The following is a 22,501-nucleotide window of genomic DNA, read 5'->3' as shown; positions in this document are numbered from 1 at the left end:
TGACTCTTCTGCCCACCCAGGTTGTGTTCAAGGCTTGCTCCCTGAGGTTGCATTATTGGGAAGCTATGAAACCTGTAAGACCTGGGGCCTGGTGGGGCCTGGTGGGCCTGGTGAGGCCTGGTGGGCCTGGTAAGGCTTGGTGGGGCCTTGTTGGGCCTTGGAGGGCCTGGTGGACCTGGTGGACCTGGTGGGGCCTGGTGGGGCCTGGTGGGGCCTGGTGGACCTGGTGGGGCCTGGTAGGGCCTGGTGAACCTGGTGAAGCCTGGTGGCGCCTGGTAGGGCCTGGTGGGACATTGAAGTTCCTTTCTCTTCTCTTCCTGTCTTTGGCTGCCTGGCTATGAGAGGAGGGGTTGAGAGGTACTGCTCTTCTGCAGGCATCTTCTGTGGCATGTTTCTTGTTAATAGGCAACAAAGCACCAGGAACAACTAACTATGCCTTGGAACATCCAGAAATGTAAGCTAAAAATAACCTGTTTTTCTTTTCTTTCTTCCTTTTTTTTTGAGTTTCTCCCCCCTTTTCATTTTATGGACTGTGGTGGTTTCAATGCAAATGGCCCCCATAGGCTCACAAGTAGTAGCACTATTAGGAGTGGAGTAGGTGTGACCTTGTTGGAGGAAGTTTGTCACTGGGGGTGGACTTTGAGGATTCAGAAGCTCAAACAAGACCCAGTGGCTCTTTTGGTCTTCCTGTGGTCTGCCAATCTAGATGTAGAACTCAACTCCTTCACCATCACCATGTCTGTCTGCATGCCTCAATGCCCCCTACCATTGACAATAGTGAACTAACCTCTGAACTGTAGGCCAGCCCCAATTAAATGTTTTCCATATAAGGGCTGCTGTGGTCGTGGTGTTTCTTCACAGCAATGGAAACCTTAATTAAGATATATATCTATTTTCAATTATTTATGAGAGTATGATAACATTCCTCCCTCCAAAATTTCCCATATACCCCTCCTCACTCTCCTTCAAAATCATGGCCTCTTTTTCACTACTTGTTATTGCGTGACGCATATATGTATGTATGCCTACACATACACATATTCCTAAATATAAGCTGTTGAGTCTATATAATATTGCTTGTATGTTATGTTTTCAGGGCTGACTGTTTGGCACTGGACAATCAATTAGTATGCATGTTCTTCCCTGAAAAGAGCCAAGTCTCCCGCTCCCAGCTTTCCTCAGTTGCCCATAGTTCTCTGTGTAGGGTGAAGGCAATGCAGATTTTCCCCCATCCACTTTAGCATGCCCATTGGCTTCATCCTTGTTCAGCTCATGTTTGGGCAGACATGCTGGTAAGACTTTATGGGTGTATCTTCTAATGTTACTAGGAGACACAATCTCACAACAAACTCCCTGATCCCTTGGCTCTTACGATCTTTCCACTCGCTCTTCTGCGATGTTCTCTGAGCCTTAGGTGAGGGAGTGTTTGTAGATGCATCCATTGAGACTGGGCTTCAGGACTGCAGCTTGATTTGGCCTGTTTGCCTTTATGGGCTTATTTATTTCATCTCAGGCATTCGTTACTGCGACTGAAACCTGACTAACACAGTCATTAACAAAGATTCATGCCACCTAGACATGCCCTTACATTTCAGATCTATATTCTGCCACTCTTAAAAACATGTCACTCACTGCAGAGCACTTCAAAATGTTAATAAAGAGACACCTTGATTTGCATAATATATATTTTAATTAACCTATACAATTAAGATACAAACTATAAATAATTTGACTTCTCCTTTCAAGTCCTCTAGCTGTACTCCAGCATTATATGTATTAAAACGTAAAGTTAAAGTTTCCACTTGAATACTATTTTCTGTTGGCTGAATTAATTCACTCAATTTGCCCCAGGAAATTCTAATACTGTGACAATAATGCTAAATAGGTTTTTAACATTTTTCTTCTACTTATTTGTACAGGCATGCAAAGGAAAGTACACATTAAAAGCCTTTTCGTTTATCATTTACTTGCTTATGAGTTTATCTGAGGATTAAATTTGGCTTTCATAAGAATTCTCCATGTGAAATACTGGCTACCTAATTCAACCTCCCAAGTTTATTGTTCCCTTTTCCATGGGGAAATAAACTAGAAAGCTGCGTAACAGGATAACTAATGAAAAAATGCCAGGTAAATACGTTTCATAAAACTAGGAGAATTTGCTCTAAATTGTGAAAACCTTGAAAGATATTTAACACTAAATCTACATGTATTTAAGAAAATGAGGAAGAGGTTAAGAGAGAATTGGGAGATGAATATGGCCAGAATGCATGTGTGAGAGTGCCAAATAATTACTAAAAAGAAAGAAAGAAAGAAAGAAAATAAAGAAATTCTGATATGTACTAAAGAAACAGAGCACATTATAGGAAGGTTTACTCCTAAAGAACATCATTAAAGAATGCCACTGCTGCATTTTATATTATTTTTCCAGTGTTGGTTATGACCAAGCAAGAAGATGTCAGATAACCTAACTTTTCTCCTCCATATTTTCTCTCCATAAGAACTGAGTCTGAGTCAGAGTAATCTCCCACCAGATTCCAATATAAACTCTAGGTTTAGAGGAAGTTTGACCACTACTTAATTCCTGGTCATCTATATGTGATGTGGACAAACAGATATTCTTCAGCTAACAGCAGTATTTATTCTAAAGGTGAGCTATAGCAGTCCGTCCCCTGCTCCACATGCACACACACACAAACACAAAAAGCAAAAAAAAAAATCAGTGTGTAAGCTTCACTGAGTAAGATATTTCCTATTATCTTTATCCAGTGAAAATAAACTTCTTTATACTAGATCAATCTTACATTAAAAAAAAATCTGATTATAGAGGACTCCAATCCATTAATTAACTCTAATCAATCTTTATGAAATTATAAGACTTGGGACTGTGTATATACTCATTTTCTAATGCTGGCACACAAATCTTCCGAAGGCTGGCACTGAGTCTGGCATGGATGTGTTCCCCTCTGGGAGGCCTAAAAGGACCCCACTCCCCTTCTTTTTCCAGCCTCTTGGCAGCGTCCATATCCCAGGATTACATTTCTCTTTTTCCATCTCCAATGCTGCATCTGTAATTTCCTCTCTAAGTCTGGCCTCTCCTTGCTGCTCTCTTTCTTCTCTAAGCCTCCATGATGTTACTGACTCTATCAGGGTAATCTGCCTATGGTGATCTACATTCTGGGGACTACCCGGCTGAGCAACCCAACATATTCCGTGTTCCAGGGTTTTAAAATTGGACATCTTTAAAGGAGTTACATTCTCATAAAGCAATATAACACATATTATTTAATATACTTTTATAGATGATGACAATCAAATTTGTTTTTAAAATGAGGATGGATTTTAGGATAGAAGGAAAGGTCCATTAAGAAGCGCAATACTGTCTTCACAAGCTTTTCCAAAAGGAAGATCAGACAAGTCAATTAGAGTTGGCGTAGGGTTTCAAGGGACCACACTTTGTTTCAGGCACGATACAAAGAAACTTTGGTAAAGAGATTTTTTTATCCAACTTGCTAACGTGAGCCACAGCTGTCTTTTGATACCCAGGGCACACGCTCAGAATTACGATCTGGTTCTCCTTACACATAATAGGGTCGATGACAATGCTTAGTGCTAGATTGCATTGTAAATCAACTGCTTCACTAACTTACACTTCTAGGGATAATAGTAGCAATTTATCATTCCAGTCTGTGACAAAATACAGAGTAAGCCGAGGATCGGCATCATAAGATGGCGTGCAAACTAGACAGGACTCAGAAAACGGCACATAAGAAGAAACAGAAAAGGGAAACTAGGCTGAAAAAAAAATCTTATCATGATGATAAGGTGGACAAGGAGGAAGAAGAGGTTGATAATTGTGGGGGGAAAAAAGAGTAACTCAGCTACCTTTCCCCAAGTCCAGGAAAACTTGATGAACGACAACTCTCTGATTTTGAAACTAATTTCTTGCCACTGTTAATCATGCATAGCTTCCTCTAGGTAACAGGGTTAAATTTTGTTTTTAAAAGTACAGAGAATTGGGTTTGGTGATACACATCTTTAATTCCAGCACTTGAGAAGCAGAGGCTGGGTGACTCTCCGTGAGTTCAAAGCCTGTCTGGTCTACAAAAGAGTTCCAGGACAGTCAGGACTACATAGTGAGACCTTGTCTCAAAACAAGGATCACAACAACAACAACCACCACCACACCACCACCAACAAATCCCAATAAAAACAAAACAAGTTACAGGGGAGGAAGAGTTCTTAAGCTATTTGGTAAAAATTTATTTTCTTAGTACTTAAAGGAGAACTGCAATCAACTTACTTGATGTAATAGGGCACTTTATTATGCGAAATGGATCGTTGCCAGGGCAGCTGGACAGAAGCTGGGGAAACAAAGAGAAGTTACTGGAAGCAGCAAGTCTTACACCTTAATACAAAACAACTGAACACATTTCAAAGCAGATCCTGAGAGAGCTGCTCTGGCCCTAAGCTGGATTCCTGCAATTAGGAAAACCTCGAGGCCAAACAGAACAACTTTAAAGATTCATGTGAGTGAGGAAAGAACCAAGACTCAACTTCCAGAGGCGATTCTGTCGAAACCTGTTGATGGAAACTCTCCCAGAATCCAGTTATTGTTCATAACCATTACAACACAGAACTCGGTGCCATCTGCAAGCTACTTTGCTATGCACTGAATATTCAGATTAAAACCCATAATTCTCAAGACTGAATTTCTACATCACTAATAATATTCTTCAACTTGTACCATATTCATACGCATAGCTATTAAGAACAGATGGTACTCAATAATAAGGTCTTATAAAGAAAACTCAACATAAAAAATAGGCAAGGGTATTTATGAGCCAAGCCAATTCTCGAAAAAGTCTCTTAAATACTTATTTTCATCTTCACTATACAGAACACAGGTTTCCATGATTGTAGTAGAAATCATTATGGTTGGGATGCTCTGCCTTTTAATGGAAATACTTCATTTTTCACAATTCTGGTCACTGATTACTTGCAAAAATACATGACTGTCTTAGTAAATCAAGTATTTAAAAACTTATTAAGTAGAATATCCCACATGACGTCAGAGCCAGAGGGACTCTGCTAAGCAAGCTATCAGGAAAACCGAAATAAAATTTTGCAAGTATCATTAGACATCACGTAGACATGTGTCACCATTTTTTTTTCTTAATTTCTTGGCGCAATGATACCTGACAAATCTGTAACATTCTAAACTTTGCCAAACTTTTCCAATCCATATTTTAGTTTTAAAAAGGCAGCAAGATCCACACTCTGACTTTGAATTTGATAGAGAGGAAGCTTAGTACACTGAGACAAAAATAACAGTCCTAAGGATACCTAGTAAATCAGTGGTACAGTTCACACACAACCTTTCCAAACACTGATTCAGCAAACTGCCTCCTTAACATTTGCTCCCGTCTCGATGAAAGGCAAGCACTCATTTTTCTGTGTCTGTAGAAGTTCACAAACGAACATGGAAATGAGTATACTAGATTTCTCTGGAGAGTCGGCCTCATTTTAGTGTTGGCCCCAGGCTAACAGGTCAGGTTTTATTATGTGCCTCAAGGTACAGGTTTCTTTAGTAACCACAGATAAAGTCCAAGAAACACAATCAAGCTGAAGACTCTAAGCAGCAAGGGAGAAGAACTATTAAATATACTAATTGGAATTGCACTCACACTGCTTCATGTATTTAATAATTATTGATTTGAACAAGCAAGCTTCTTGGACTGTCAGCTGTGAAACACTGAAAGGTCATGTGCTTTGCACCACAAAGTGTATGCCAATCCTACAACACTTCCTGTCTTCAGGACCCTGAGCTAGATTTCCATGGGAGAGGTGGCCGGGTAAAAAGTTAGGGCTTCAAAAATATTAACAGATAACTGATCATTTAAACTAGAAAGAGAATCTCAATTATTTAGAAATTCCTTATGAATTTAGTCTTGGCATATTCGATAGGATTTAGAAATAATAATACTTACTATCTAATGAGTATAACAAATGCCTATTTATTTCAACAATAATGACATCCATATGTTAATCATTTTAAAAAATCCATCCCTACTCACTACAAAGGGCTGTGTATCACTCGGATACAAACATAGACAGACTCAGTTTAGGAACCAAATACGGGTGTGTGATAGATTTAGAGGACAGAAAATGATTCATTATACTTCTCAAGAATGTGAACGCGAACTCTGACCTTTGGCTCAGGTTCCTAGTTTTATCTCAGAGACAAAAATACAATACAATACAGTATCAATGGAATCAACTTAGTCAAGAGGCATGAACTTCAACTTCACCTTTCTCTATGGTTCTAGATAAAATAAAGTTACCAAAATTGAGAAATATCCTTGGCCTTGAGCTTAAAATTTATTTAGATAGAATTAAATTACACAACTTGTTTTCGTCCATATACTTGCCATAGGAAATAAAAGGAAAGGCATTAATATGTGCTAAAAACATCTGTGCCAAGATGTGGATTGGCTGCTTTGTATAATTTGACAAACTTTTGCATTTAATTCTTAAGGCCAGCTGAGTAAAGAGGTAAACAAAGACCAAGAAATTAACTTTCAAAAACGTCTCAGGTCTGGTAAAAGACAGAAATTATACTCAACCCAGGACTTTCAAAATTCAACATTCTTAAATATTCTTAATGGTAAATGATAAATAAGACAGGGTTCGAAATTATTTATTTGAATCCTTATGAAGTATGCATAAAATTAAAAATTCCACTTAGAGGATGCTCCATTAACTCTGTCTATGTGCAACACTCAATCTGTAACATCTGCCCACAAGAAAGGCTTCCACACAGATACCATAAGCCTAGTAAATCAAAATTTTCTCATTTAGGGTCCTGTATGTTAGCAATTTAAAATGCATATGCAGCTCAAAAAAACTAAGCATATTTTTTGTAAATGGCAGAACACTAATTCAAAATGTTAAAGAATAAATTTTTGGCATGAAAAGTCCACAACCCTTGTATGATCAAGCAATGATATTATACCATATTAGCTATCATAACCAATGTTTATATGAGAAAACATATCTAAAGACAAACAAATTTGCATACTGTATTTCATAAGCAGTACATATTATTTCATGAATATCTTCTCAAACACATATTTATTCTAATTGTAGTTATGTCAAAGAATATAGCTTCTTGGGCAGAACTAAAGGAATTTGCTAATACTTTTAATTGACAAGTTCACTCAAATTTACTCATACTTACTTGACAGAAAGTGTTGGGAAGATGGCCCAAAATCTCTGTGGGCTTCCTGGAGCTGTTTGAGGCGATCGTCCACAGAAACCTGCACACAAGCACAAGTCCGGTGAAATTATTGACTTTAAGATAATGGTTTTCATAAGATCCTCGGTTTAATTACTGCATCAAGTGATGCTGTTGCTCAATCGATTCATATTGTTTGGGCAGAATCTTCCTCTTTGTTTCTTACTAATGCGGGGATATGAAAATCAACTTCTGACATTAAATAGTGGTAACGAAAGCCAGACATACTTCTAAACTATTTATATAAACTTTAAGTCTATAAATAGTCTCATTGACTAAATATTATTATGGTCATCATTTCAGATATAAAGAAACTGAGACACAAGAAAGTTCCCCCAGGCTACAACTAGTCAAAACAACTTGAATATTCATACTTTGGCCATCTGGGGCCAGATCTATGCTTAAAAACTGTTCAATTTCATTTCCCCTCAGGAAGAGTGCTTCTAGAGAGCTTAGGTTAAGATGTGGCCATGGGGAGAACCCATATCTATCCCTTTTTTGTAAGAAAGATAGTAAAAAGTGCCAGTGTGTGTGAAAAAATGAAGCTCTAAGGAAAAGACAAATGGATGGAGGATGGGGAGACAGGCATTTAGATAGATGATAGATGGATATATTGATGTAGATAGATAAATGTGAGAGATAGAAAATACGAAGAAGGGTATGAAATGTTTTCTGAATTTCCTACAAGCTTGCATCTGATGATCCCTATCAAAAGATGAATCCCCGAGCATCTCTTACGGTAGTTGCAATGCGTATTCAGCATGGCCCAGTTTATTACTACCTTCTAAATCTGTTAGTATGCATTCCATGGTTAGTCTGCCCCACATTACAAACACACAGCTATGACACCATGAAACCAGATGCAGACCAACAACAGTTGCACACAGCCTTCTGACATTTCCATTTCCTTTCCCCCGGTATTTTTCTCTGCAGTACTGGTGAGCTGTTCCATTTAGATGGGCAATTTCATTTCCAGCTACCTGTAAATAAAACCTGCGCTTGTCTAGCTCGCTGGGCAGCTCAGGTTTCTCCTGGGTAGTTACATGAATTGCACCAGAATAGACTTTATTCATTATGACAGATACTCAAATGTCATATTTTATGAGCAGGTGAGCTGCTGTTCCTGAAATTTAACAGCACTGACTGCTAGGATGGATTTCTCCTATCCATGACTTATGCCTGAACTCTAGTAACTACCAGGATCAAAGATAAGGCTGGAAGAACGAACGCTTCCCTTCAAATATAACATGTAGTCTGCTGTCTTTAGAGATAGCGATAACAGAGGCAAGGCTGAAAGGAAATCAGAAAGCCAGGAAGAGCAATCTTCAAATGAGTATAATGGAAGATAATGATGCAGAGGAATGGAGGAGAAGAAAAGAGAAGGAAGTTCAAACATTTCTCTGAACACTTACAAATTTAATATGATTTGCCCGACTAATCCCAGATTATTGACATTCTTCACAATAATAGGAAAGACTGTCAAATACGGAATATTCACATTTTGGATCTTCAGTTTCATTAAGAAATTAAGTACCATTAAATTAAAAAATATTCAGGAGTGAGTGTGGGACCTAGGTGTCATGGTGCAACTTTTTGGTTCTTTCTTTCTGCCCTGTGGGTTATTGGTAGCAAACTTCAGTTTGTCAGCAAATGGATTTACCTACTAAGCCCCCTCAGGGACCTCATTGGGCATTTTGATGTTGGGATTAATACAAGAAACATTAATTAAAATGTATCATACTTTTAAAATAAAATGAAATCGTCCATTTGCCTTATTAGGTGTCATATTTTAGAGAAATGCGCCAGAATTATTTACTGTCACTCCCTAGTCATACCAACCCTTGCTAATTTTCAGCAGAAAGGCAGAGTTGTTCTGGCTCCTAGCAGGTGGATGCTGAATGCGTCATAGATCCTTTGTACCATGGATGCCTGCCTGGCATGGACAGTAGTCAGCCAGTGCTCATACCTGGGAACACTAGTGAGTCCTAGCTCAGTTAAATCTGGAGTCTACAAGCCTGGAGTCTACAAGCTTGGAGTCTACAAGCAAGCCACCAAAACAACTGCCTTTGGGAAGGTCAGTTCTAGGAACTAGGGTGCAGGTGTGCTTTCTGTAAGGACGGAGTAAGTCCCTGAATAGTGAGCAATATGTCATGAAAGGACAAAAGCTTTGTAACCTTCCAAAAGAAATGGAATACATAATAAAGGCAAGAAAATGCCTCCTGAACAAGCCACTATAGAACAAATACTTCTGTGGTAGACTATAGACTCCGATTTCCACAATTCCTTGGATTTTGCATAATTTTCTATAAGCATCAGAAAGTATATATAAATTATGCATATAGAAAGTATATATAAATTATGCTAAAATCCGTAGGATTCAAGACATAGAAAGGCAAATATCTGATGTGATGCTCGTTAAATTCATTATCAAATACTTAAAGATTTATCAAATACTACAGTGAAGAGAAAGAAGAGAAAATACATGTGTCGAAAGTGAAGTACGTTGTAAAGACTATCCAAGATCTTCAGTCTGTGCACGTTTTACAGAACGGTCTCCACATCAAAAAAAAAATGCAAAGAACTGGTACACAAGGAAACTAAATGCAAATCAACAATTGCACAGCCTCCTGACATTTCCAGTGCCCTTCCTTATTCTTTAGGCAGGGTTCGATAGCATTCTGAAGGGTCTAAGCTGGTACCTGGAGAAGTTTCCATCGCATATTAAGGTCATCCAGCTGGCGAGACATCTTTAGAGATGGATGCAGGTCAAGTGGAGATAGCTGACTGGACAGATCATTCATTGTTTTAACTTTTAGGTTGATTGGTGCGATTTCTTCTCTAAACGCCTGGTAGAAAACAGATGTTTTAAAATGTCACTGGAGGAGACTAACAAAAGTCAGGGTTGCCATCTTCCTACCAAAGACCATGGGAAGGCTACGGTGAGGCCATCAAGCAAAGATGCCTCTTGACGGCAGTTGGCTAGATCAGGCCTTTAATAAAACATATATCCAGATACTCCCCAAGCATCGAAGTGTGTGGGTAAAGAGAAAACTCAAGTGGCAAACTCATCTGAGCAGCTAAACATTTCTGTATAGCCTCTGTTATGTGCAGAGCATTGCCCACTCTATTGTTGCTAGACTTGATTCTAATTTACTTTCATACTTTTTCCTTTGTTTCTATCATAACTTGGCTGCCTTACTCCCCTTTTTCACCTGATGCAACAAATTGCTTGAACTCAGTCACGTTTAGGTTAGGCGGCCAATGAGAAGAGCGTTTCTCATCGCCGAGCTATGGTTATTGAATACTGGAGAGGAGAGCTCTGTTGCCCACATCCTGCTGTGATCACAGTCTGTGCTCTGGGAGGACCAGGAAGAGTAGAGTACAATAGAAAAGCTATGGATGAGTCTCAGAACTGAACTGCGATCTCTGGGTACAGCGCAGACAGGTAAAAGCTGTATACACTGGCCAAGCATGTGAAGAGTGACCACTGGTCAATGCGACACACAAAATAATGATATAGTAATTATTCTCCTTTCTCCACAGACTCCCACCTGTCTAAAGTACTGGTTCCCTTTCTCTGACAAAATCTTTGCCTAGTCCCCCTAAACCCTTAAATGACTCAGCTAGGGCATTTACCTCTCTGCAACCTTGCCTGGAGACCCCATCCCTGCATCAGTGGAACTTCCTGTTTGGTGTCTCCAGCCTAAGCATGACTTTCAACTAGCACATGTCAAAACACACAAACCAAGTGTCATGGCAGGGCTGTTCTGAGTGCTCAGAGCCATTCCAAAGCCACTGCTGGACATCTCAGATTTCGGTTCTTTACCACTGTTAGCATTTACAGTCTTCCTGTCCCAAGGAAACTGTTGGAGAAGTGACACTTCCCTACATTCAGCACACATGCATGTGCACACATGCACACACAGACACACACATACAAACACGCTACAGTATTCATCAGGTTTCTTTCTGATATTACACTAAAGAACAGAATCTACCTTTGCTGTTCCGTCTTATGTCAGATTTTTAGGACCGGATGACAAGTCTAAGAGGGCAGAGATAAAATTTTGCCTCCCCTATAATCTATCCTGAAATACAACTGTTGCTAAGATCCAATACCCAGGAATCTTTTTTTCTTCAAAAAAAAAAAAATCAGAGAATATACTCTAGTGTTTTAAAATTCTTGACCATGTCCAAAGGTAGGTGGATAAGTCCAAAGGAGAGGTGAAGAACAAACTACCAGAAGAGGTCTTGAGCCTGAAACCAGCATGGTAAATCAAGGTGTCAGAGACAGCAGTATATGGCTGATATTTGAATCCATGGATGTCAACAGGTGCTTGGTCAGATCTACTTCTAACCTCAGCAGACAGCAATGAATCGAAAGAAGACAGAAGAGGGGGAGCACTAAAAGACACGTGACCTGCCACAATACGGAAGAGAAAGAATTTGATTTGCAGGGTTTTTATTTTTCCTGTCCCTATCGATTTGGGACATCTAAATACGGCCCAATGTGTCATGAAGACAGATGTACAAATCCAGTTCGCAGACATGCAGTCACATAGCTACAGGTCTGGTGGGTGTAAAGAATTAACAATTAACACAGATGGGGACCGAGTGCAGTGTGGGTTAGGGCAAGACTGGGAGCTTTTCCGCCTGGACTCAGAAGAAATCCAGATTCCCTCAGAGACAGCAGGGCAGAAATGCCAAAACTCAAGTGTTTCTAGGGTTCTTAACCAATACTTTCAGTTCGATATAGTAATACTCTCTTTCATGGTTACCTGCAAAGGCCCAAAAACTGGATCCAGGTTTTAAAATCTACATCCTTTCAGTCTGGAGGTATTAAAGATTAAGATTAATATGCTATTTGATAGTTTTATAATTTTAAAATAATAACCAGTTTTATTTCAACAGATGGTAAAAGAGTTTTAGTATTACATCCTCCCTTCAAGTCAGGTGTGTTTTTATTTGTTTCGTTTTTTGTTTTTATCTTAAGGAACAATAAGTTTAATTTTTTACTGTGTAAAGATTCCCCTTTTTTCCTTTTTTTCCTGTTAGATTCCATGGGTGGAAACATTGAAAGTGGTTTGACAGGCGAAGTCTTCCGGGCTTTGTTTTCACTTTATGGTGAGATGTTTTATGGCAATGGGGAACCTTTCTATCAAGGAAGTTTATCTTTTGCCTTTTAAGACTTTCCAAATTAAGGGACTTGAAATAAATCGAGTTATAAATGGCTTCAGAACTGCCATGTGTTCCTGTATAAAGGAGTAATTTATCATGTTTTGACTGCACTTTTCCTATAAGAGAATAAGAGTCTACATGGCCCTCGTAGCTATAAAAACAGAAACATCTGCCGCTATCAAAGGTGTTCGTTAGGCTGTTGGCAGGTGTGCGTCTCACAGCCGTCTGGGACTAGACGGTGGAGGCACAGAAAATGGCATTATTAAAGATAACTTTAGCACCTGAAGTTATCTCATTATTCCTGGAGATCTTACCTTCCAGTACTGCTTCGACATGTTCACTAATATTTAGGATTTTTCCAGTACTGAGTTTTACCTCCCCATGTATTATCAGTACTATATGGGATACATAGTGTACATTCAAAATATCACAGATGTTGAATTTATGTCATTTAGTAAGACTTCAATTTTTAATCCTTTACCTCCTAGGATGTAAAAGTATTTTAATCCAATTTATTTCTTCCCATTAGACTATTAATTGTTTTTTTTCTTCCCACTTAAGTAGATTAAGAACAAAAGGATATGACTGGAGAGGATAGAGATTCCTTTAATTAAATAAGATTAACAATTACCAAACTGTTGGATTTTTTTTCAACCCCTCCGGCTATAAATTTTTGGTTTTGTCAACAGGAATCATCCCAAATTTAAAAGTGATACTTTCAAATTCAAATGGGTAAATTCTCACTCAAATCTAGAAGCATTTTGTTATCGTTTTTTGATGCTATTTGCATATTGTAAAGCATTAAAAGATTTTTCAGTGTTTAAAATTAATTAAGCCAGGCCTGGTACCAAAGGTCTGCAAGCCCAGAGATTTGGGAGATTGAGGCAGGAAGGCTCAGGACGAAGGCCTATTGGGGCTACTGAGTGAGTTTGAGACTAGCTCAGACACCTTAGCAAGACCTCAACTCCAAAATGAAAAATATGTTGAATGGTAATGCATTTGCCCAGAATATACAAGGCCTCAAATACAATCCACACTACCTAAAATAAATAGGAAGAAATATAAGAAGTGCTCAGTTTTGGAAAAAGATGCACTGATAAACTAACACTTATGTTTTTCTTAGACTGTTTGAAATTAGCACATATCCAGGGGAAAGCATTTTAGGATACTATAGGTTTTGGAGAGGCCTAACTAATTCACTGAGTAGCCAGAAAAACATCCGTCAAAAATAGCAAACACTAATATTCTTTGTAACGCCTGCTTTAAATGTAAAAGTGTTTAAAATTTAGAGGGTTTAAATTCAAAGGCTTGGTCAAGGTTGTGTTTAGCACCATTAGAATGAAAGAGGTCTCTACAGTGCAAAAAAAGAACATTTAAGAAAAAAAAAAACACCACAAGCACTTTACCTCTTCCCTAGCTATGTGGGATTGAGCAATATTTTCATGAAATAATACCCACCTTGTTGGGTTGTTGGTGTGAGGACTGAAAGAAACATTCACACGAAATGACTAAGAACAGTTCTTAGCAGGTAATAAGAAGCCTTCATAAATGCTAGCCATTGCTACTCCTCTGTACATAATACAGGTATTTACTTATGTCACTGTCTCAAGTATTTAGTTAATTTTCCAGAGCTTGTCTTTCCACTCAGCCACATTCATATAAAGAAAGGATGCTACCCAGTCTGTGAACAAAAGATGTGTACCTTTTGCAATAAAAATCCCATGCATGATAGATAGCACTGGACTCATCCCTTCTGAGTTTCTCATGGCTCATCCTCTGGCATGATTCATGACTATACAAACCTTGCTATACTCGCAAGTTGTAATGCGTGCTTTTTACTGCCTAAATTTCATTACTTTTTCTCCCTGAAGATGTTATAGAATACGAACAACCTAAGTAGATTTACACCATAGAACTAATATCCTTAACCTCGGGTAATTCTGATTACAAAAGAAATTTATAACTAAATTCATTTTTCATTTACTCAGACAATAAGATAGAAATTATAGATGAGAATTCCTATGAAAGCAGTTTGTTTTTTTATTAAACCTCTAAATCCAACCACCAGTGTCTAGGAGACAGAACCTGTAGGCTGTACCACATGGGTACGATTCTGTTAAATCTAGGCTATGGGAATAATTAAAAAATAAACACTCAATTTATTTAACAAATGAATGGGAAATAAAGAAAACAAATTGGAGAACATATTGGGAAACCAAGTGAAGTTTAAAAGTTGGGGGAGGTCTTGCTTTGTTTTGTTTTAAATAGGTAAACCTAACCTACACTATTTGGGGATGCTCAACTGGAATTTTAAGAATGTTTAAACAAGCTGAATTATTATAAAAGGCATCTTAGTGTTTTCTGGGAGAATGGCACATATGGAAAACATCTGCCAAGATTCCAGACTTGGGTGGGGAGCTGAAGTGGTGTCAGCTTTATTAGAATCCCTTATAATGATTTCTGTATGTGGGCCTCATTATTTGTGCTCCATGCCACAATAAAACCTTCCTTAAATAGCCTTTGTCAAAGGCAATGGTGCTGACCATGGTTTTATCTATGTGATCCTGCAGAGAGTCTATGAGCAGGTCTCCCACGGGCTTCCAGCCATTCCGCACAGCCTCCGCCTCCTTCATGTCTGCATCCAGGTCATCCATGGCTCCCTGCAGGTCTCGAAGTTTCTCTAACGCCTTTCCCACTTGCTTCTGCCAGTTGCTTGTCACAGCGTTTAGACTCTCCCACTTCTCCTTGACTTCAGAAGACTGTTTGCGCATAGCCTTGGCGATCTTTTGGGCTCTCTCTTCAGGAGTCAACTCTGTGATTAAAAAATAGAAGGCAGAGCGTCGATGTTTAGTCTGTTAGTCATTCATCTTCATATCCAAGTATGAATCTCACCCTTAAAAGGGTCTCTAAGGGTAAACAGACACTGAGTTATAAGGGGCAAAGAAAGAAAAAAAAATTACTTTTTTTTTTTTACTAGTAAGGCATAGTCTAGACACTCTAAACATACATCTAAACAGTCAAAAGGGGAAAAAAATGGTTGCCCAGATTAGTAAATGGTTGATGGTTCATGGTGACTTCTGAACTGTAATACTTTGACACTTGAAAGTCTTGAAATGTATCGAGATACCTCAAGAAAGAAAACATTTTTTCTTTACCATAAATTTACTTATGTAAAAATTCAAAGACAGTTTTTCACTTCATTGTTCTCAAGAAAAATTAGAAGCATAATTAACAGAGAATAGCTTTAAGTTATGGAGAAAAATTCTCAGAATATAAGATAATTCATCGTGTTTCTCTAAAGAACAAACTGAAGGCATATGCCATCTGAAAGACTTCATCATCCTTGAATTTGCCTGGCTGTTCACTTGTAACAAACGGCATTTTCTGAAGATCAGAGCTACCAAAACAGAGTGTTTATCCACATTTCACTAGGAAGACTGCACAATTACAAGGACCATCCTTGACAGAGTCAAGGGGACTGTGTGTGTTGAAGAAATAAACCAAGCCTTTCCAACAGCAGGGGCAGGCACAAGCAAGGCTGGCTGAAAGAGTGACAATCCAGGAGTGAAGAAAAAAATACAAAGACCAATGTCAGACCCAAAGCCCAGGGCCAGGGACAGTGAACAAAGAAGACGAGGACAACAGAATCCCACTGACAGAGTAACTTGCCCAGCAGGCCAACCAGGTATGCAGCACAGAACACCCGGGACTAAACCACCCGCGAATGTAGGGATCCCCTTTTCCCTATCGAGCTGGTTTGAGTGCAACTTCTAGTCTTCCCCCAGAAACAGAGACACAGGTCAAAACCACACAGCCAGGGCAAGAAGCAGGTTGATATCAGAAAGGTGTGCATACACATACTCCTGGACTGAAGGTAGGGTTACAGATAAACTCATCCTAAGCCAGAGATAAAGATCAGAAATCAAAAGCACATTTATTTGCTCCGAACTCCCAAGTATCACAGATCAGCCTGTAGGGAATATGGATAGAGTCCTGATATGAGCTTAGGGTGGCAAGCTCATTGGACACAAAGTTCCTGTCGTAACAAAGTGCTAATGGCCTCACAATGTACAGAATACTGTAGCAAATGCTTGGAACAGGACGGCTGCAGGGATGCGGTCGCCTGATGTGGGACATCCTTCTGTAGGCTGCAAATATGCGCTGATTTTATTGGCTGATGAATAAAGCTGATTCGGCCAATACTGGTCAATAGTCAGGCAGAATAGCACCAGGCAGGAAAGCCAAACTGAATATAGGGAGAAAGAAGGCAGAGTCGAGGGAGATGCCAGCAGCCACAGGAGGAGCAAGACGTCAGGGCATCTACGGTAAATCAAAGGCCATGTGGAGATGCGCAGATTAATAAATATGGAATAATTTATATGTAGAGGTAGCCAGTAATAAGCCTGAGCCATCAGCTAAACAATTATGATTAATCCATAGCCTCTGAGTGATTATTTTATAAGCAGCTGTGAGACCGGGTGGGAAGCGGAAAAGCCTCCGGTTACAGTCTCCCGTCACTGGTCACTCTAAGTGTTTTAAGGTGACTCATCATGGTCTTTATCTGCACTAACATCCCCCCTTTTAGTATGAACTACATTTCTACTTTGCCTCAAAATGTTTCTTTGGGAAAATAAAGTTTTTCCAACGTGGCCAGAAGATAAACTTTGTCCTAAAATGAACCGAAGCGAGCAGGTCTGGTCCTGAACATCCATCCTTATCATATATCTGCCTACCTACCTGCCCTCAGTTAAGTGATCTGAAAGTCAGTCTAAAGACAGATTATGTATGCTTGGCCAAGTTTCCAGAATAATTTAAGTCACTAAAACTTAGACTGCAACCAAATAACCTACAACAAGTCCAGCAGCTGCAAACCAGCGACACCTTTGGACTGGGCGGTCAAATGACTGCTCGGTTGGTAAGCTGAGGGTAAGAAGACAAGAAAGCATCAAAATGGTGGAGACCCCAAATATACCGGACTAGACGCCCCCCTCAACAAAAATATAATAAGTGAAATTCAAACAGTCGGGGTAGTAAGCCAAGAAGCCTAGAGAGAGAACCTAATGGTACAACTAACACCTCAGAACTGCTAGACTCTGGGGGCAGAGAACTTTCAGAAAGCCATTAAGAAGGCATAAAATATATAAACCCTCATATAAATCCTTATACCTCCAAGACACCTGTAAAATGCTAAATATAACACCTATATTTTATTTTTACATAAATATAAAAGTGCTATGTGTGAGATGAAAATCTCATTCCCAGCAACCTCAGGAGAGACAGGGGTAACTTTTACAAGGGTTACACCTGTGCTGGTTAATAAGTTACTGGGGCTTTTCAAAGAATGTATTTTAAGCATTTGTGTTTTTATGGCTATTATAGAAAGAGAATGGGAGGGAGGGAGGGAAGGAAGGAGTGAGGGGAGAGGGAGGGAAGGAGAGAGAGGGAGGGAGAGAGGGAAGGAGAGAGAGGGAGGGAGGGAGGGAGGGCTGGAGGGAAGGAAGGAAGGAGAGAGAGGGAGGGAGGGAGGGAAGGAAGGAAGGAAGGAGAGAGAGGGAGAGAGGGAGGGAGGGAGAGAGAGGGAGGGAGGGAGGGAGAGAGAGAGAGAGAACAAGCTGTTCCAGAAAGGACCGCATACCCACAATGGTTTCTCTTGGATAGAGTAAAAATTGTTTCTGAGCCAACCATTAAAAAACACATGACAAAGAGGCATCCACAGCTTTATTATCTCAGGACAGAGGTATACCTTGTTCTGTTTGAGCGCCCTTTGTAGGTTTATCATATAATCCCCACTCAAGCAGCTCCCCCAAACCATCTGCTTAATACAGAGACCCTGTGCCCGCTCAGCACAGTCAGAACGCAAGTACATTGAACTGCAGTAAGCCTTAGTAGCTGCTGTAAGCCAAGAACAGAATACCAGACACAATGAAAACAAAACTAGCCGTGTTTGCAGGGCATGTAAAATAAAGTAACATATGAAATATCAAGTTAGGACAATTTGAGGAAAGAAGGAAGGAAGGAAGGAGGGAGAAAGAGATAGAAAGAAAACTTCAAAGAGGTTGAAAAGAATTAGAGGGAAATGACTGCATTCTTTATAAAAACAAAAGCCTCCCTTCTGAAAATCAATGGATGCATGCATCTCTGTGGTAAATGCTGAAGCCCTGTGTGGAGAAGCATCTTGATCAGTCATCAGCCTGACCGAGTAGCCCTGCTGAGGGCGGGTTAAGGGCGGGTTAAAACTGGACTTTCTAGAAGCTGACGTCAGAGACCCACACGACAGTGTGCTGACTTAGCCCATCAGGTAGAGATCCCTGGAGAGATGCCCACACTGCCCCAGGGAGCCCAGTATCCTGCCAGTAGGGCATGCATAGCCTCATGGAATACACACACTGACGCTCTGGTTCTGGAGCTGAAGACACGTTTTCCCTCTGACGGGTGGATGTGTTGATCCCATGTAGAACATGGTCACTAAATCTAAGCAGTCTGGGAGCTCAGTCATAAGAGGGAATTCTAGTTTGCATTTGAGAAGCAGTACCAGAGGTTGATGCCAGAGTGGGAAACAGTAGGAAAAAGCCAAGTACATTTGCCTGCAATTCTGAGGCCAAAAGAACTCTTCCCATGCCCCTCACCTTCCCCTTGGTGTCTGAGTGCACCTGTGCACATATCTTCATCCTTTCTCTCCCCAGGCCTCTCCTTTCAGGCCGTGACATTGAACCACCTAAAGTTTGAAGGTGGAACTATATTCAAAATGTATTATTTACATGTCTTGATTCATTTGATTCTATATTCTATAGCCTATCACTCATCATGGATATTTTGCATTTTTTACTGTTTTAATAAATAAGGTCTATACTGTGGCACAGATTTTAGGAAAAAGTAAAAGGTGACACATGACTATAATCTCTATCCTTGAAGTTTGAGGCTAGCCTGGGCTACAGAGAGAGGGGGAAAGAAAAGATCAGTAAGTACTTTCTTTATTTCTTCAAGTGTGGTCATGAATTGCGTGGCTGTTCAACGGGCTCTTTTATACCACAGGAAGGAAGACCGCAGGGAGGAAAGACCACCTAGGCTAGAAGCCACGACCAGGTTGAGGCACCACACCCTTCTTGTGCATACGTGTTGCTTGAGTACCAAGCATGCAATGTGATTTCTTCATCCCTGTCTTGTCAAACATAAACTCCATGGAATCCTATCCTCTTATACAGGAAAAGACTTTAATCTCAATGTTTATTTTAAAAATGGCAGCTATTCTGCCTTTGTGTGCTTATGAAAATATTTATTTTGAGAATAAACATTTCTTTTATAAAATAAAGATAGACATTTATTGGAATCATCCTAGTTTTATTATTAAGGAAGATTTCCTAAGGTTATCTTATTTCTTTTCTTTAAAGTACTGACTCAACTTCATTTTTTTATTGATTTTTATTGAGCTCTACATTTTTCTCTGCTCTTCTCCCTGTCTCTCCCCTCTCCCAAGATCCCCATGCTCCCAATTTACTCAGAAGATCTTATCTTTTTCTACTTTCTAGATCCATGTATGTCTCTCTTAGAGTCCTCATTGTTGTTTATGTTCTCTGAGATTGTGATTTGTAGGCTAGTTTTCTTTGCTTTATGTTTAAAAAACACTTATGAGTGAGTAAGATGATACTTATCTTTCTGGGTCTGGGTTACCTCACGCAAAATGATGTTTTCTAGCTCCAACCATTTGCCTGTAAATTTCAATGTGTCATAATTTTTTTCTGCTGTGCAGTACTCCATTGTATAAATGTACCACATTTTCCTTATCCATTCTTTTTTCGAAGGGCATTTAGGTTGTTTCCAGGTTCTGGTTATGACAAACAATGCTGCTATGAATGTAGTTGAGCACATGTCTTTGTGGCACGGTTGAGCCTCCTTTGGATATATACCCAAAAGTGGTATGTACTGCTGGGTCTTGAGGAAGGTTGTTTCCTAATTTTCTGAAAAATCACCACACTATTATCCAAAGAGCTGTACCAGCTTGCATTCCCACCAGTAATGCAGAAGTGTTCCCTTTACCCCAAAACATCTCCAGCATAAGTTGTCATCAGTGTTTTTGATCTTGGCCATTCTGACAGGTAAAAGATGGAATCTCAAAGTTGTTTTGATTTGCATTTCTCTGAGGATGTTTGCATCATCTCTAAGGATGTTGAGCATTTCCTTAAGCATCTTTTAGCCATTTTAGATTCCTCTGTTGAGAGTTCTCTGTTTAGGTCTGTACTCCACTGACTTAACTTCTATTATTACTACTGATTCTAAATCTTTATGTCATGAACATTTCTTTCCATTGTGGTTGAGAACTGAGAGTCCAGCTAGTGATCAGTCTACCCCAGTATATATTTTTACTGAACTGACTTGCAGAGAACACAATTTTTGACATTACTTTTTAAAAAACAACACTGGGAGAAAACCTGTCTCAGACAAACAACTAATAAATTAAATGAAAACAACACTAAATATTTAAAAATGTCCACTTCTGTGGGGGGTGGTGGTACATGCATTTACCCCAGCACTCTGGAGGCAGAGGCAGGTGAACCTCTGTGATTTTGAGGCCATCCTGGTCTATAATGCAAGTTCCAGGACAGTCAGTGCTACATAGAGAAACTCAGAAAAAAAAAAAAGTCCACTTCATTCCCCCCCTCCTTTCCACACCCATATAAAGTTATTTATTCAAACAAAAAAACCCTAAAAGTTCATTTAATGTATAGTCAGTCATTTCATGTATCCAATTTGTCCTATGTGCCTTTTTACATGTATTTGCAGAACAATACATTTCATTAACACATGAAAAGTTAATTAGAAAAGGCAAAGAAAAAGATGTCAAGTAGAATTTTTACTGCTACACACTTTGTTCTTAAAAAATATTACAAGACAGCACGTCAGTTCTAACATGAATCAGATATGTCATGCAAGATGCTGCTCTTATTTGTTGGAAGCTCAATTTCTAACTAAAACACACACACATGCACGTGTATACACACAAACACACATGCATGCACACATACACAGCTTGTACACAGTAGCTTCTCAACAAAGGTTCTAGTTCTAAGTCTAGGAGGTCTGGATGCTTCTAGAGATTTTCTACATCAACCCCATTGACTAAGCCACTAGAGATCAAGAGTAAAAGACATACTCACTCTCTTTAGGTGTTTCTGAGACATAATGGGAAGAGGGGTTAGATTAAGGGGATGTATGATGTAAGAGAAATCTCTCACTCTGGGATCTGACTGGTCTTTCCTACTTGCATAGCTGAGATTCAAGCAACTTCAACCCAACTGATAAAGTTGCCTATAGAGATAATGTAGGTTCTACAAAAGATATCTCAAACAAGGATGTTAAAAACCACTAACAAACAAATGAACTATGCTTATCATGGACCAGAATGTCTCTAACCTTGAATTCCAATGTATTAATACTAATATCTCCTGCTTAAACCTAATATGTACATAGTAAAACCACTTTGTAATTTCCTTTACAAAAGGAAATTCTTTAAGGAAGAGAAGAAAGTAAACCAGGTAATAAATTTTACTTCAATTTTAAGTTTGGCTTAATTTTTAAACCTTGTTGTGTTGTAAATTACATCACTGACAGATGTGTGTGTGTGTGTGTGTGTGTGTGTGTGTGTGTGTGTGTTAAAGATGCCTGAATATGACCCTTAATCCTACACTCACATTTTAGATAAATTCTGTCCTCTGCCTACATGTCTTTCTAAATACTTAATAAGGTCGGTCAGTTTGCCTCACGCTGCATCATCCTGAAATTATTTTCTGTGACACACTTAAGAATCGAGCTTTAAGACCCTAAGGAATAGCGGAGAGGGTACCTGAAGTGGTACCCTGTAATCAGATTGATGACTACATTAATTGTCATCATCAAACCTTCATCCAGCAACTGATGGAAGCAGATGCAGAAATCCATAGCTTATCACAGGGCTGAGCTCCCAGGGTTCAGGTGAAGAGAGGGAGGAGTGATAATATATGCACAGGGGTCAAGACCATGATGGGGAAACCCACA

At 39.4% G+C, this 22,501-nt stretch overlaps 1 protein-coding gene across 7 annotated transcripts in view; it reads right to left on the bottom strand.

Annotated features, from left to right (window-relative positions):
• The window catches only part of Utrn (utrophin), a 504,577-nt gene that overhangs the window by 84,518 nt on the left and 397,558 nt on the right, over positions 1-22,501 (bottom strand). For all 7 annotated transcript variants that reach the window (XM_087911817.1, XM_087911819.1, XM_087911818.1 and 4 more), the window contains 4 exons: positions 15,016-15,284; positions 9,994-10,140; positions 7,238-7,316; positions 4,301-4,361 (listed from right to left, as the gene is read on the bottom strand). In XM_087911817.1, coding sequence (XP_087767943.1) covers positions 4,301-4,361; positions 7,238-7,316; positions 9,994-10,140; positions 15,016-15,284 — 556 coding nt within the window. The remainder of the gene's footprint in view (positions 1-4,300; positions 4,362-7,237; positions 7,317-9,993; positions 10,141-15,015; positions 15,285-22,501) is intronic.

The sequence above is a fragment of the Myodes glareolus genome, chromosome 1, assembly GCF_982192425.1.
Source record: "Myodes glareolus chromosome 1, mMyoGla1.1, whole genome shotgun sequence".
NCBI classification, from domain to species: Eukaryota; Metazoa; Chordata; class Mammalia; order Rodentia; family Cricetidae; genus Myodes; species Myodes glareolus.
This window is presented reverse-complemented; position numbering and strand designations above follow the sequence as displayed.